The sequence below is a fragment of the Serinus canaria genome, chromosome 1, assembly GCF_022539315.1.
Source record: "Serinus canaria isolate serCan28SL12 chromosome 1, serCan2020, whole genome shotgun sequence".
Classification (NCBI taxonomy): domain Eukaryota; kingdom Metazoa; phylum Chordata; class Aves; order Passeriformes; family Fringillidae; genus Serinus; species Serinus canaria.
Genome location: NC_066313.1, coordinates 55,735,450 through 55,751,967, shown reverse-complemented (window position 1 = coordinate 55,751,967; position 16,518 = coordinate 55,735,450). Strand labels below are relative to the sequence as shown.

Below are 16,518 nucleotides of genomic sequence, written 5' to 3'. Positions count from 1 at the left end.
AAATAAATAAAGGCCTCCATATCAGCCGGTAAGGAGAGGTGGACAAATCTGTTTTATTGTCTAGAACATTGTTTTTCTAACTTTGTATCTTGCAGGAGCAATGTCAGCGTGTCTGAAAATGTCAAAAAGTTTCAGAGATTTCTTTTCTTACCTCTCCCTGACTCTTCTAATTCTAAATATTTTCATCAGCACACAAACATAATCATAACTCCTGACGCATTCTCACGGAATAGCACCTGATGTCTGTTTTCAGTATTTCTGGCCATAACTAAACATGACAGAGTCTTCCCCAATGAGTATTTAACAGAACTGGTATTTTAGCTGCTCAGACAGCTTACATTTAAAACGAGCAAGAGACAGCACAAGAGCAACACTCCGTAGCTATGGCATGTGTAAACATCAGGTTTACCTGACTTCAGGACAATTGCCAGAATCCTCCTCCTAAGAACAAGGAAAGCACTCCACTGGAGAACACCCTGGCTGATGCTCCTGGGGCTGTGACTCTCTGTCTGAGCATTCCCTGCATGTCCCCTGCCACCTGCTCTTCTCCTCGGATCATCCTCTGGAATTAACTGGCCCAGCTGCCCCCACGGCCGCGCCCGCAGTTCAGGGATGTACGGAGCAGGGCAATAACCACGGGCAGATGCCAGTCCAACGCCATGGGGATGGGGAAGGAAGGGGATCTCGGGGGTGTTGGAGCACTGCTGTTTCGTGCACAGCCACAGGCTCTCGGCGAGCGAGCTGCTGCCTCCCCGTCGTGCCGGGTGCCCCGTCCTGCGGGCAGTCACGGGGCTGGGTAAGGCTGACCCAGTCCTGCGTTCCCGCGGCATTCCCTCCTTACAGCCGGCTCGGACTCCCGCCGTATCCTCCCTCCGCAGTGCACAGCCGCTGCCGGGCTTAGCGCAGCGCTATCCTCCCGAGGGAGCCGCACTCCCGGTGGCGGCCGGGCGGCCACGGGCGACACTTCCCGCTGGCCGTGGCGTTGCTGGCGGGACGGCGGCGCCGGGACAGCCGGCCGGGCGCACCTGCACCGCCCGGGGGCCGCCCCCGCCCCCGCCGCCGCCCCGCCCCGGCCCGGCCCGCTATAAGAGGGGCAGCGGCGGGGCCGGGCGCTCACGCTGGCGGCGGGACGCGGCAGCGGCGCTGGGGCATCTCCGCCCGCCGCAGCAGCCATGAAGCCTCCGGCAGTCCAGCGCCCGGCGGGGCAAGGTAGGAGCGGTGGGCCGAGAGGGCGGGCGGGACCCCTTCCTCCCGTCTTTCCCTCCCCCCCTTCCCTCCTTGCCTTCCGCCGGAGTGGGGGCTTGGGGGGCGGGCGGGGTCAGGGTCGGTCCGGTCCTGACGCCTCTGCTGCCCGGCAGTGCCGCGGGAGGACGGCGAGGGACTGGCGGAGGCGCTGGGCGAGTTCGACGCGGTGCTGGCGGAGTTCTCCTGCCCCGCCGGCCGGCGCCGCTTCTTCTACGGCGAGCACCTGGAGCGCATGAAGCGGCGGAGCAGCGCCAGCGTCAGCGACGGCAGCGGCCTCAGCGACTCCGAGAGTGAGTGTCCGTCCGTCCGTCCGTGCCGGCCTCGGGGGCGGCCGGGAAGCAACGCTCCAGAGCGGGCGCTAAACCAGCGCTTCGCCCTCTTTGACGGGGGCAGGGACGCGGCTGTTTCTATAAAAGCAGCTCCTTCTCGGTCACGTTCTGCTTGGAAGTGCAGGGATGCATAGTCTGGCCCCGCTGTTTTACTCGCTGGTGTTGAACGGAGGGGAGAGTTGCTGGAGCCTGAAGGGCCGTCTCTGGGAGAAGGTCGGGCTGAGGGACACCGGGACGTCCTGGCATTTGCAGTGAAAGATGTCCCTTAGGTTCGCAGGGACTGCCCACTGTGTCTCGGTAACCAGCATCATCCGGACAGAGCCAGCGAGCCAAAATGTGCTTTCCACAGCAAGTGGAAACTCACCCAGGTTTCCCGTTATAAGAATGGTTATCCATGCATCCATCCATGCATCATCCATCCATCCCCCTGGATGGACGACGCTGTTATCACTCTTTCAGAGGTGCTGATTTTAAGCTACCTTGTGCCCAAGATGTATGTGAATGGTGTGTGCAGAACATGGAACAGGAAGAGTAGAAAGCTACTTGGAGCAAGAAAATGTAGAATTGGAACTAAATTTTTTTCTAGTTAACTTGGAAAAAAGTTCAAGCCCTCTTACTGGCTTTACTAATCAGGGAGATAAAACATCTTTCCTCTTCCAGATAGCAAGGCTGGAAGCTGCTGTTCTTTTTGAGAACAGTAGGTAACTTTCTCAGAAATAAGTCCTGCTGAATGCAAAATATAACCAGTTTTGTTGATTTGGGTTTTGTGTTTGGTTTGACTTTTTTTTTTATTGGTTAGGTTCCTAATTAAGTGGGAAGCTTCATGAAGTTTACTTGTTTTGCTGTTCTTTATGATAAGTTTGCTCCTCTAATCTCTGTTCTGCCTCTTTATCAGTTCAGGGACTCAAGGTGCCATTCTGTTGATTTAGTGATTAAACACTAATGCTAACTCCCTAGTACTTGAGCTGTGAGAGCAGAGAGTCTCCAGATTATCAGAGCCCTTTATTTCATCAGCATGGATGTAATTCATTTTGTTGACAGGTATTGTTTTACCTGCCCTTAACTTGGATACCTTGCCTAGCACTGCCTTTGAGTTTTTTCTGTGGAAGTACATGGATCAAGATGCTATTTTTCTATTTTATAATGTAGTGAGTGTAGAACTCCTTAGAATCTCTCTACCTCCAAGGAGGATTTTGAACTGTGTGCCCAGTTTAGACAGAATATTTTTCTTTCTTATGGCTCAGGGTGTGTAAGGTGAAATCTGCCTTTACTGAGTCAAACTGGCTGCCCTAGTGCTTATATTTCTTGTGCAGTCTTCACAGTTGTGATCTGTTAACCTCTCACACTGACTTACTGTGTTTCACAACTGAGACACTTGTAATGACAGAGCAAAATAATCTACTGTTGAGAAAGTTATAAAAACCCCAACCCAGTATCTAGAATTTCTTGTATGGAGAAATGCTAAGTAACTACAGATAGCTATCTGTTGTGGTTCAAAAACCTTAATTCTTGAAAACTGCTTGAAATTGCTCTACTAGAATTTACAAGGAGGATCTTTGGAGGAAGATGGCAGTGCTCTCTGGCAGGGCAGAAGTCCTGGTGGGAAAACAACATGCTCATGTAAACAGGCAGATCAGATCTTCAGGAAGAGCTGGAAAATAAAAATCTGTGTGGCAAATCCACGTGGATTTAGGCTGAAGACAGTGGTGGGGTTAGTAAGATAGACAGGGTTTGATGGCTCTACAAGAAGTCCTTAAAGATCTGGTATGAGGACCTCAAGTTTTCAATTCCTGTTCCATGCCTGAGTTGCTCCCTTGGTGATGCATTGTGTGAAAGGTGGCTCTGGAGAGGCTGAAATCACTGCCTTCTGACACTGGCATGGGAGGGACCAGGAGGGTGCACCAGAGTTTATGAGGATATGTTTAAGGGAAAGGAAACAAAATCAGCCAGCTCTGCTCATGGCTCAGGAAAGGCCTGGTGAAACCCTTCTTCCTAAAGGAGTCCCTCAGTACAGTCAACTTTTTATTTTGAACTTATGGTAGGATTGGAGAGGAATTGTGGATTTATGAAGAGCTCCTTTTATAAAACAGGCTCTAGTGTCTGATGTAATCCAGCTACACTCCCTACATCTATTTTAGGAATAAATGCAGGGAGTTGCCTACTTACCCAGGTTCTTTCAGTTTAAACTCAAGTATTTCTTGAGTTTATTTTCCCTTTGATTTCTGTAATTCAGTGTTAGCCAGTATAGTGCTGAATTCATGACCTTGCCCTTACTGTGATAAGGGAAAGGTTAAAATACCACTGCAGAATCAAGGGGTAACTGGGCTGAAGGAGTAAGTTCTGACAACATGAATCTTTAGAAACCATATTATCTGCAGGTAGCTTGAATGATCATCTTGTTAATGAAGATTCCTTACATCTTTGCAAAATCTCATTATCCAGTGCCAAGACTATTTCAAGCCCACTTTATCATGTGTGTATAGAGCAGATCAGACTATTGTGTTTTATTGTGTTTTAGTGCTGTTGTTTGCTGTTTGATCTAATCCTCCTAACTGATGTGGTGTGGCTGAAGATATGTACCTTTTGGCCACTCCTGCAGTGATATCTTTCCACTCAGGGATGGAACTGGAAGGGAAGGAAACATTTTAAACTGTTGCAACTGTTTGTTTCAGTGCCCCTGAATCAGCCTTAAATTCAGTTTCGTGAGAAGCCTCTAACAGGTGTCAAGTGGTCCTACTTGAACAATATTGTTTAGTAGGGTAAGTGAAGCCTTTCCTCTCCTGGGGTTTCTGCCATGGGCATGAGCCCGTTTAATTTAACAGAAAAGTTTACAGAAGATCTTTGTCAATGCAGTTAATCCTGAAAATATTCTCTTATCCTTAAAATCTCCCCAGGGAGCTAGCTCCAAAAATACTACTTTAAATTCTTATATTACATATTTCTGGATCATTGGAAAAAATAGGATTTTGAAGGCTCTGTATGAAAAATGGGTGCAATAGTACTTTGTTCTCCCACATCTTGTCCTGTCATTTGACTGAATGATCTTTGGACAAGGTCTGGCTTGGCTGTGGCTGAGCCTTGTACGGAGCACAATGGACTCTAGACCCTGCAGCAACTGGGAGGCTCTGAGGGCAGATGTGTGTGATGATCTCTGCCCATGGGTATTACATTAACCACCACAGCTGAGTGGGTCAGAGATGGAAATCATGATGCAATGCTGAGTTACTCCAGCATTCCAGAGCTTCTGGACTGTCAGTGAGTACCAGTTGTGTTTCAAGTTGATGTATTCAAATGAATTGGAGCCCAGCAGCTTCGTTCTTTAGGTTATTAATTGTGCTGGAGCTTCTCAGCTGAGGAATACTTTATAACTCTTTGCTAGTCACAGCATATCTTGGCTGTGATAAAGAAGGGTTTGTGCTAGAGAGTGCTGTGCTGGCAGAAGCCTCTTGTGTAGCTGCAGCTGTATTAATGAACTTACAGATAGCATTGTCTTCTTGTGTCAGAATTAGCTTGCAAAGAAGAGTGCAGGCTTGCCTGTGCAAAATGCATGCCCAGTCAGTGCATAGTGCCAGTACAGTTTATGGCAGTGTCAGGACAGCCTTCCAAGTTTAGACTTAGGATAATGAATGGAAGTTGGACTTTGAGAGGTTGAGAAGGGAAGTGCTTTAGTGTTTCTTGGGCCAAAGTTACAATAACACTGAAAAGCTGCATCATAATCTGTTGTCCTGCTCTCAGATGTGTTTGACATTTGTAGCTCCATGTTTTTTGAGGCAGGTTCAGCTTTCTGCCTCTCTGTTAAGAGCATTGCAAAATAAATTCATCAATTCAATTCTTGTGCTCATACAGCCAGCAGTGTTTCGTTGTAGTTATTTTTCAGGGGTAAATAAATTGTTTCTGAGCAATGCCTCATGGCTTTCAAGCACAAGAAAGAAATCCTGAGTGCATCTAGAACTCTTATGATTTTAAAGTCAAGTAGGTGCAGGGGTTGAGCGGGATCTTTTAACACTCAGTGCTTGGTGTAGTGCCAGCACTTGTGTTTCCATGGATGTGGCTGTGGATGTCTCCAGGTGCTCATGCTAATTCCCAGGCCATCCAAAGATGAAGCATCAGCCCCTGTTAGAACTGCAGCACTCACCCTGAAAAACCTGTTTACACTGTCAGCCTTGTAATGTGTGACCATAAAGAAGGCAAAGAAAAAGGCAACAGAAATGATTGAAGATGTAAAATATTTTTCAAATGCTTAAATAGCCTGGGACTAAAGAGATGGCAAAAAAGAGACTGGCAAAAAAGAGATGTTTTGTCCCCACAAGACAGTCTTCTGGAGAATCCTAAGTGACATTAGGAAAGTGACTGCTACCTCACCAGTATGAGAAAGTCAAATTAAATCAGCGTGTTTCAAAGAAATGAGGTGTTATTTCTTTCATGAACAGTTAAAGATATTGCCTTAAGGTATTACTGATATTAAAAGTTCACATGCTCAAAACCAACTTGATAAAATCCCAGCAGGAGGGATGGGGCCATTGAGGGCTGCTTGGGCTGGTGCCACTGGTGTCTCAGGAAAGAGACTGGTAGGTGAAGTGGGAGAACTTGGTACAGCTCATCCTGCAGCTGCCAGTGTGTGGCTGCACCTCCACAGTGTGTGAAGCTCCTCCACAGGCATCTGCCGTGAGTTGGTGTGAGAAACAGGATGTGAAGTAGATGAGCCTTTGTTCTCTGCAGCAAATGCCAGTCTTGTAACATGAAAAGGAGGTGGATTGTGCCTGTGACCTTCCTACGGCTTGTCTCAAACAAGGGGACGATAAAATGCTTCGAAAGAAAGTGAAGATTTTATCTTCTGGTGAAAGTGCCTTTTGTTACATAATCTGTGAAATAAAGTTTTTTTACATTACTGATATGCTCAAGGGGAAGAAAAATTGAAATTTTCAGGTGCATAGCCTTCTCTACAGGTATTTCAGTGTGCTGAGAAATGCAATTTTCATAAGATTTCCTGTTCTTGTCACTTTAGCATACCCATTGCTCTTACTCATTAGAAAGGAAGATTAGTAAAGGGAAGGCTGGAGTTGGAAACTGCTGGTAAGCATGGGGGGAGGTAAGCTTTGTATATAATGGGAAAACATGCTTGTGCATCTGGATTTCAGGCTTCCTCGATCACTTTCGTGTAGCTATGTGATTTGAAATCCTTTAAATTAGATGTGTCAATAGAGAACACACGCTTAGATGTGTCAATAGAGAAAAGGTGTTGTTTTTTGGTCAGTATTGGAACAGAAAAGGTGTGTCAATAGAGAAAAGGTGTTGTTTTTTGGTCAGTATTGGAACAGATGTTTGTTAGCTAGGAAAAATCCCCACAAAATAATCAATGCAGCCAAGTGTAACTGTGATGATGACAAAAGTAATCACTGTCCTTGGGGGCTGAAACATATGCATTTTGAAACAGGCTTTTTGTATCATGAATATTTCTCACTTCTGCTGGTGACATTACAATTTCCAGATTTTTTTTCTGATTTTTTTAGCAAGTAGGCTATGTTCTGTTAGGAATTATTTGTGCAGTCTCTTCATTAAGTGCTGAGTTACTGCTTCATAATGAATTCATGATTTGTAGACACTGGAGTGGACTTGTGAATCTTTTCTCTGAAAGCTTTATGGATGTGCTTTAACTTTTTCCCCTAAAACTTTCCCCACTGAAAACTGCAGTAAAAATGTTACCAATTCCAGTGCTCTTCAAAATTGTTTCTTGAGCCATGGTACTAGAAAGAGCACCATACTAGAGAAGCGACACAGCCAAATTTTTCTGTTGTCTGTTTTGAAATGGAAAGTTTGAGGTTTTCCTCCTTCAGTCCATTACTGCTGAGAGCCTTTCAATTGCTCATTTCATGGGGACATTTCTATATTTACATGGTGTTGCCATGGTTTACTTTGTGGTTTAACCATATACTGGAACAGAGTTAGACTAACTACAGATTACTTTGCCAAAGTAAAATACACCCATATTTATTCCTACCTCCTAATTTTGCAGTGTAGCCTGACTGATGCAAATCGACTCACTGACAAAACTCAGATTTTAAGGCCTTTTACATAAAAGCACAGGGACTAGAATCAGTGTACAAAGTGAAAAACAGATAATGAATTATGTGGTGGGAGAGAAGGAGCTGGGTGAGGAAGCACAGCAGCAGTGAGATCCCTGGCATCAGCCCCTGGTTTTTGGGTTGCAGAGGATGTTGTATTTGTCTGGCAGTGGAACTCTTCCAAAGGCCATTATTGGAGGTGAATGAGCAAATCTTGGCTTTGGCAGCTGGTGGAGAGCAAAGACTGAAGTGTCCTTTTCCCAGAGCTTTCTGCCCTGCAGCCACCCTTTGCCAAAGAGGATATTTTTCTGTGCTGCATGTCATAAGTATTTTTTAACAGTACATTGTTTTCAGCAGCTATGGTGACCTTGCTGGTGGAGTCAGTGCATTCCTCCTTACATCACTAGAATTTCTGATGCTTGGTGGCATGAATAAGCCACAGTTAGTAGCTAAAGTATATTTTTGCTTTGAGAAAGATAAATGTTGATATTTTCCTGAAACTATTACAACCCATCAGAAGATAACATTGTTATGTGAAAACATTTCACCTTTTGAAACTGGAAGAAAAACATTCAGAGATTTAAAGCAACAGTTTTATCATATTTTATCTTTGTCCAGTTGTAAATATTTCCCAGCATCATGTTTGTGGAAGCCAGTATGAAATTACATTTTCTGATGTCAACCCAGCCTTGCTACCTTTGGTGTCTGGGTGTTAGTATCAGAGAGCTCACATTAAAAGTATACTCAGATTTATAACAATAGTTCTCTGTATTTTTTATTAATTCAATGAACCATAAAACCTTTAAAATGTGAATTAATTTGGAAATTCTTGTTCTCCTTTTTTCAAATAAATAGCCTGAAAACTGTTTTATCTTTGGTCTGTTCCATCAGTGTTTCAGTGAATTACAGTCTTGGCCACAGCACTGTTTGTGTCAGCTATTACAAGTTACTTGGGGTTTTGTCCTGAACAGCTAGGATTTTCCATTCTGTGTTTCTTAGTCACTGGGTTTGCATCTTAGCTGAAAAAAAGTGGCCTTAGTAGGCAGTTGTTCTGTAAACTGATTTCAGAGGGAGTTTTCCATACCTTTAATAGAGAGTAAATATCAGTTAATGTACAGGGTTCACATGGTGCAGTACAGCACTGGTTGCACACATCACTGCAGAGCACTACTAGATTTCTTTCACTCTTAGGTTATTTTTAATTTTTTTTCTGTTTTTAGGAGCTACTTTTAAAATGGCTTATCTTTTTTCCCCCCACTTTTCTATCTAAAATTCTCATTTCTGCATTGTATTCATGAAGTCTGTCTTGTATTTGAAGTTTCAAGTAGCTTGGTTTTGATCTGCTGAAGTTTAGAGAGAACAGCACTTCTGAAGAGTGGAGATAAAGAACTTGCAGTGAGGGGGTAGTTTGAAGAAGCCATCAAACTCTATAGCCATGTCTCCAAACAAGAAATACCAAGTGGTGGCTGACCAGGTGGCAGTAGCCCCAGGTGAGAGATGTCAGTCTTGTCATCACTCACATTTGTGTGGTGCTGTGGGTCACGTGTGTTTGCCAGAACAGGACCCCAGATGATGGCAGAGGAAACTGAAAATACAGCCCAGGGATGGGCCAAAATGCATGGGAAAGAGGAAAGTATTCCAGGCTGAAGCTTTTCTCCCAAGTCTTTTCAGTGTGTATTGTAACAGAGGTGAGCTTGGAAGCTGGCACAGAACAAACAAATGAGCTTTTATGGCTGAGGAAAGATCTGAGAGGCTTTGTAGGTGCAGTTGTCTGCTCTGCCTTGTCACTGTCCCTGCATGCTCCTGTTGTGCTGGACAGGACAGCAGGCCAGAGGAGGTGGCTGGGGATACACTCTTCTTCCCAGAGACAGCTGAACTTGAGGCCCAGGTCTGCAAGAGGATGGTCTTGGTGTCTGGAGACATCCAGATGTTCAGTGGAGGTACAGATGTGCAGATCTTGGCAAGGCAAGCTGTGGTCCTGCCCCTTTTGCCAATTCATCCAGACACCTAAAGCAGTGCTCTGCTGGCACAGCAGGTGGGACAGGAGCCCAAGGAAGTGGGAAAGTGTGACAGTTCTGCCTTCAGTGGGCTCGGTGCTGCAGTGCAGCCCCCTCCCAGGCTGTGGCTCCAGGAACAAGGGCTGTGTGTGCTGCAGGGAGCAGCATTGCTGCCCTCATGGTGAGCAGTGGCGGTCACCACCCCGCATATTGAGACAGACACCGATGTCCTGGGCAATGTGCCAAGTAAATGGAGACCCTGGCCGTGTTTGTGTCACAGTGGTGCCTTCTTGTAGAAGCAGCTTTCAGGTCACTGGCTCGAAACTGCAGGAGCAGCAGTTTGAGAGTCTCCAGCAGGATGTCAGTGCCTCCTTCCAGTGGAGCCATGACTAATACCTGGGGTGCCCCTGCACATTAAGATGCTTTTTGAGCTTAAGACCTTCTCTAAAACACAAGAACATCTAAATGGCATGGGGGCCTTTTCTGTTCCTTTCTGGGGCATATAAAGCTTTCTTTGAAAGCTCACCTAAAATAAGATTGCAGGACATCTTGTGTACCAGTGTTCTGCTTCATGAACTCTAGAGGGTCACAGAATAAAAGAATTAAAAAGGCCATACCTAAAGCAGCAGAGTAATGTATGGAGAAAGGGGTGTGCTTGTTTTGGGGACAAAGGACAACACTAAATATTCTTTATTCTGGGGGGTTGTCCTTGTCCTGGAGCTCTCTATTCAGGGGTTTTTGGTAAGTTGAAAAATTTAGGTAACAGAATTTCCCAGAATATTGTGAATTGGGCAGATCCTACCAGATCTAATTTTGCTGATGTGGAATAATTGTAATTTCTGTCTAATTTTTCAAATGATGCTGACTTCAGAGAAAGCTTTCCTTACTGAGGGTGAGCATTGAGCCTAGGCCTGCTTTCTTTTAGCAGTAGGGGTGGAAGCAGCAGCCTTCACACAATAAGGTTTTATTTATTCACTTTTCTGGTTTTGAAGACTTTAAATTTGAGTTCTACAGGCTTTGAAGTTTGTATGAGAAAGGCTGCATTTGGGGTGTCAATTATATTGCAAACTTGCAGAAGGTGCCAAATTTACTTTATGATGTTGCTTTTTTACAGGTGCAGATTCCCTCTACAGAAATAGTTTCAGTCTCAGTGATGAAAAGCTCAACTCTTCAACTGCATCTACTCCAAGCTTGCCATCCCCCTCAGTAACTCCTTGTAAAGGTATCTTAATTTTAGCTGTTGGCATTTCTTCATACTCCTCAATTATATGGGCTTCTTGCTGTGAGCCAGGATTCACATGCTTGCATGGACTTTTTTTTTCAACATTTTGATGTTTATTTTTCTTGATGGGTTGTTGTTGTTGGGTTTTGGGCTTGGTTTTTTGTTTTTAATGACAACAAAACTAAGGATTACTGTTGAGCACACTACAGATCCAAGTATTGCTGTCTTGATTAGAAATGGCAAAATAGCATTCTGTACCTGCACTTTGCAGGTGGCCTGGTAAGTCTTTTGGTTTTGAAACACTGAGCTAAAAAATTGTAGTTTTCTGGCTGATAAGGATTAATTATTAACTTGTTACTTCTTTACTGAAGCAACTGAGTGAAGCAACTGGGTTTAAGTGTCCCATTTCTCTATAAAAATGCTTAGCCTGGAGGCAGGGCCAGAGGGACTCCTCTGAAGCCATCTGCTGCCATTTAAGTGAACACAATTGCTCAGATCCATATGGAAGTTACACAGTGCTTGTACAAGCCACGTATTAGCAGCTCCTTCCTCCTTTGAAGCTCTGCTGTTGCAAAGAGGCTCCTGTCTTGCCTGATCTGACTTCCCAGGACAGTGTTTCATTCAGGTTAACTTGGATGAACTCTGGAGCAGACACATCAATAAGTGAGCACTCTTACATTTGTGCTACATGGTGCATGTTCAATAGCCTTTCACACTTTCCTATCTTTTCCACAGTGACCAGTCACAAAAAAACAAGTTAAATGCTTTCTTTTCAATTAGTGGGACACTGGGGAGAAATAATGAGTGACAGTTTCTGTGAATTAGCAAAAAAAGCGCTCAGTTGAACTGACAGGAAATATTTGGTGAAGAATTACTCTAAAGGACAAGATGCTCTTCCTGATGAGAAGACAGAAAGAGTTGGAACTGGCTTGGAAAAGACCACAGACATGAGATAAGGAAGCCACTTGCAGAATGGAACCAGTGGTGTTGCCAGGAGTGGAAAATTTGGTGGATGTTTGGTTCCACATTTATAGTGAATGGACAAGGTGAAAGGATCTGGCAGCCCAGCAAGCCTGTGATTCTGATGTGACTTTAAAGGGCTGAGATTTGAGTAGGGCTGGGAGCTCATAGGGGTTGATTAGGGCTGTGCATGCAGCATCTGAAGAGATGACACAGGAAAGATGGCCACAGTAGCAAAAACATGGACTAGTTGATCTCTACCTTTTATTCCTCACTGCCCTTCTTTTTAAGGAGACTACATGAAGTATTGCTTTGTGTTGCTTCTGTCAAGTAGAAAACTATAAAAGCTAGAACTTCAGCTCAGTCTCCCATGTCCTCTAAGTGCTTTTGGACATTGCAGCAACTCTGCTGAGCTTTGCTGATGACAATCCACAGCATCTTTGCTACCCCGAAAATTATTTGGAGGCTAGTGTGTTTCTTCTAGCCAGAGAAGCCATGTCATGTCTAATCAGTGCTGACCCTTGCTTTGCAGCAAAGCTTGGAGACACAAAAGAGCTGGAGGACTTCATTGCTGATCTTGACAGAACACTAGCAAGTAAGTAGGTTTTTATTAGTTGCTTGCATCTCACTTGGAACTTGTTACAAAATGTTGAAAGCCAATGTAGAGGGAGAGAGGGAAGGGAGAAATAGAAATATTTTATATAATGTTGTTTCCTTTTAGTTTGCTAGTCCTGTGGATCATTATCTGGATAAGAAGGTAAAACAGACTAAATTCAGACTTTGCCTGAATGTTCAAGGCGTGCAGTTCATCCTGTGTGACAAAGGCTGAACTCAATGAACCCCTGGTCCCACCTCTGAGTCTGCTGCAATTCACCCCTCCCTGACAGTGGAGGGATAAATAAACATCAGTTTCTTAAATACTCAAATCTCAGTTTTAAAACTGGTGATCTGTTTCTTCATTATAAAGCTAAGTAACTGGAGGAGTATCCTTAGGTGAGGAAAAACCTTTTTGTTCTAGACTTTGCTTTATGAAGGAGTTAAGGAGCAGATATCTGTATCTGTTGACTTAATATCAAAATCCTATTTGTGCTTGTTTTTTACCAGGAATGGAATTTGGATCACTTTTTCTGCCACTATCTAGAAATTGTATCTTTCAGCTACAGTAATGAATTCTTCATTATGATTTTTCAAGAAAAACAACCAAAAAACAAGCTGCCTGTTGCCAACCATGTACTCTGCCTGTTCCTTTTGCTTCTTCCTCTTCTTTGCTTGTGTTGTGGACATAAAATTTCTTTTGAAGGTTTTTTGATGTGGGGCTAGGCTATAGAGCCCAAACCAACAATTTGTAGGACTAGACCTTAATAGCAGCATAAACAAAGCCCTCTCAGACTATAAACTCAGAGTTTTGTGTACTCATTAGGTGTTTGCCCTCCCCTGTATTTCTTGAAAACATGGACTTAATTCAAGACAGCTGCCCTTATGAGCTTCCTGCTTCCCTGCTTACTTGTATCTTAATCCTGGTTTCACTTCTCATACTTAAAATACATTTTTTAGTTTCCTGTCTTGTGTCATGGATGTAAGCTTGAGCTGACTCTGTCTTTACCACTGAAATTTAATTGACTACTCTTCTGAAAGAAATCCAAGTTTTTGAAGGTTTGTGTATCCCAAACTGGCAAATATTTGCATTTGCACAGCCACGTTGCAGCTCTAAAGGGGCTGCCTAAAATTTGTAGGTTTTATTTTTCCCTTGCAAAGTACCTCAAAGGTGAAGGCAGGAACTACCACCTGCTCTAGTGGTTTTGTGCTTTTTTTTTTTTGGTGTGATTTTTTTTTTTTTTTCAATCCCAGCTAGACAAATCTCCAGTGATCTCAGCAGAGTTTCATTTGTGCAGTTTCACTGTGCAGTGAGGAAGAAGTCCAACTTCCATCTGGTATTTATCATCCCATTTTTTAGGAGTTGTATGTATATGCTTGAGGTTACACAGAACTTTGTACAGAAACCTTTTCAAGCCTAATGCTCTTATTAGAGCAGTACTTGCCTTGTCTTTGTAGCACACCAGCATTTCAGCTTTTGTGTTAACTTAGAAAAAGACATAATTTGGCTTGCCAGGCAGTCTAGCAAGCTGGGCATAGGCAAGTGTCTGACATGTCAACAACATGCAATCTTATTTAATAGAGAGCTTAGTGATCTTTCTTGTTCTGTGTTTTCAGGTATGTGAAATGAATTTTCAGCATTGTGCTTGCACGTGAATGTCCTCTGAAGGATAAGTGACATCAATCAGTGAGAACTGCTGCCCTTGTCTGATAACTTTGCTCAAGATGCCCTCTGAATATAACCTTTGTGAACTCCTACAAGTATTTAACTGGCAACATTGGTTTTAGGGTTTTTTGGGTGTTTTTTGTTTTGGTTTTTTTTTTACTTTGCAGCAGATGGAATAACTTAAATGTTAGAGCTGTATTTTGCTTTAAAATATAGCTTGAATTTTAATTTAAAGTTGCTTTTATGCAAATATATTTGTAATTTTATATAGTTGAAGACTTTAATGCTTTTCTCCATTATAATATATTTTTGTATGCAAATAAATCCTGAACTGAAATCCAGATGTCTGTAAGCTTACTATGAACATGCAAATTCTGAAATATAAGTACAAATTAAACTCTTACTGAAAACAACATGCTTTAAAATATCTTGATAATGGTATATTTCCTGTTAGGCAAAATTTGTTATGCTAGTTGAATGTAGTTGCTTAAATAAGAACTCTGTGCTACGTAAAATTAATACAAGCAGGAAAAGAATAAATTTGGTCAAACTGTTACTTCAGATTTGTGTTAATACAAATGAAATAACACTGACTTAGTAGACATTTGAACAATAACACCTATTTTAACCCAATGTAAAAGCTGATTTTAAACTCTCAGACCATTTGACATGAAGCCCTGGCTCTGTGGAAGGTCCCATGGGTTTAGAGGTGTGGAGGTCCTGAGACAGTGCTTGTGTCTGGCTGCTTCTGACACCAGGCCCTTGGGTCTGGAACAGTCAACCACTCTGAAAAGACTTCCTGGCCATCCCTGTGGTGCTGAAAGAGGGAAGGTGAACCTGTGCTTTTACAAGGAACCTGATTGTTTCCATATGCATTAGGCACTGGGAATGTCATTATGTGGGCTCTCCTGCAGCTGCTGCAGGCGTTACAGCTGGCCCTGCTGGCTGAGCTGTGCTCCCCTGTCTGCTCAGACCAAGAGGGCTGGGGCTGGGCTGGGTTGAACTCCTGCCTAATTTTGACCTAAGCTGTCTAGTGAGCAGTTGCTTGGATGGTTCAGTTTTTGTGTTATCTCTGAGTGTCTCTGGAGTGTGTGAGTACCTGTGACACAGCTACCTGCTTGGGGGACCTTAAAGGACAGATGTGACCAGCCTTCTGCAGCTGGGAGAAAACCTACTCTGTATTTCCTTACAGGAACACCATAAGAATGGTGTAGCTCCATCTCCCTGGATTTTAGATTTCCTAAAAATTGACCAAAACATTTGGTTTTAATAAACACCAGATGATTTTTTTCCCCCTCAGTTTTATTCATTAGTAAGAAAAAAATAAATTCTGATCTCGGCACATTTTTTTCAGTCTGAAAGAGCCTTGAGGTTGTTGTGTGGGTTCTTTCCTTCTTTCAGGCAGAAGGGCAATGTAAAGTGGAGCAGTGTGTTCCTGAAGAGGAAACTTTCCTTTCAGCATTTCCTGCTGCAGGTTTTGTTGGCAAATTGTCCCATAGATTAGAAAAGGGAGTAAAAACGTTTAGGAGGGTAAAGTTTCATGCTTGCAGCAGGTTAGCTTTCAGATCTGTGAAGGAAATAGTTATGAGTCAGGTTTGAGACAGTGATGTTCTCCTTGCTCTGGGACCTTCCCAGAGGCTCCTGCACCACAGGCATCCCCCATTATCAGCAGTGTAAAATTCACTGCTACCCTGCTGTAATCCTACAGCAGCCATTATTCCTTTTTGTGATGGGTGTCTGGCCCTCCTCCCCAGTCCCAGATGTGAAGGGATTCCTTTGGCTGGTGTTGGATTTCTGTTAGCTGTAGAGACACTGTGCCTTTGAGCAGGAGCTGAGGGAAGGGGAACCAGGACAGCAGGGACAAGCTTGTGCTTCCCTTTCAAGAGACATCCTTAGCATAAGGCATGTTTTTAAACCTGCTGGAATAGCAGCAGCAGTTCTGGCTGGTTTTCTATATTTTAATGCTAGTTGATAGTGTGAACAAGGGGGTGGCCACTTCAAGTGATCCCCAGGTGGTGGGACATGGACAGCTCTTTGCTCCTCAGCTCCTCAGGTTGGATTGTTTGAGGCATGAGTTTCCCACTTCTGCATGTTCAGTTGCTGCTTGATCCTGTTGAAAACTCTGTGTCTATAATCAATATTTCAAGTCAGATGTCTCCCTTTATAGGTCGAAATCACCCCATGAGTGCAGTGCTTTGGAATGGCAGCACTTTGTCCTCACAGACACCCAGTTCTGAAGGTTTTTCCAGTATAAGTCAAGGGTTTTAGCAAGGCGTGCTCCTCATTTTGCCTAACGTCAGTGGTGATGGAGTTGGGGATTAAGTCACCATCTGTTTGGGTTTTTTAATCTTGTTTATGCATGGACAGGTGGAGACTTCTTGCTTATACAGCAGATCTGGAGATCATCAGCTGCAAATCTGGGAGTATCTCCTGTGGAGCTGTT

At 43.8% G+C, this 16,518-nt stretch overlaps 1 protein-coding gene across 1 annotated transcript; it reads left to right on the top strand.

Moving 5' to 3' along the window:
- Positions 1-1,123: 1,123 nt before the first annotated feature.
- Positions 1,124-14,636, top strand: RGCC (regulator of cell cycle). Its single transcript, XM_050979094.1, has 5 exons — positions 1,124-1,209; positions 1,359-1,535; positions 10,748-10,855; positions 12,348-12,410; positions 14,027-14,636. The coding sequence occupies exons 1-5, from the start codon at positions 1,173-1,175 to the stop codon at positions 14,032-14,034; spliced, it is 393 nt and encodes a 130-aa protein (XP_050835051.1). The 5' UTR covers positions 1,124-1,172; the 3' UTR covers positions 14,035-14,636.
- The last annotated feature ends 1,882 nt before the right edge of the window (positions 14,637-16,518 follow it).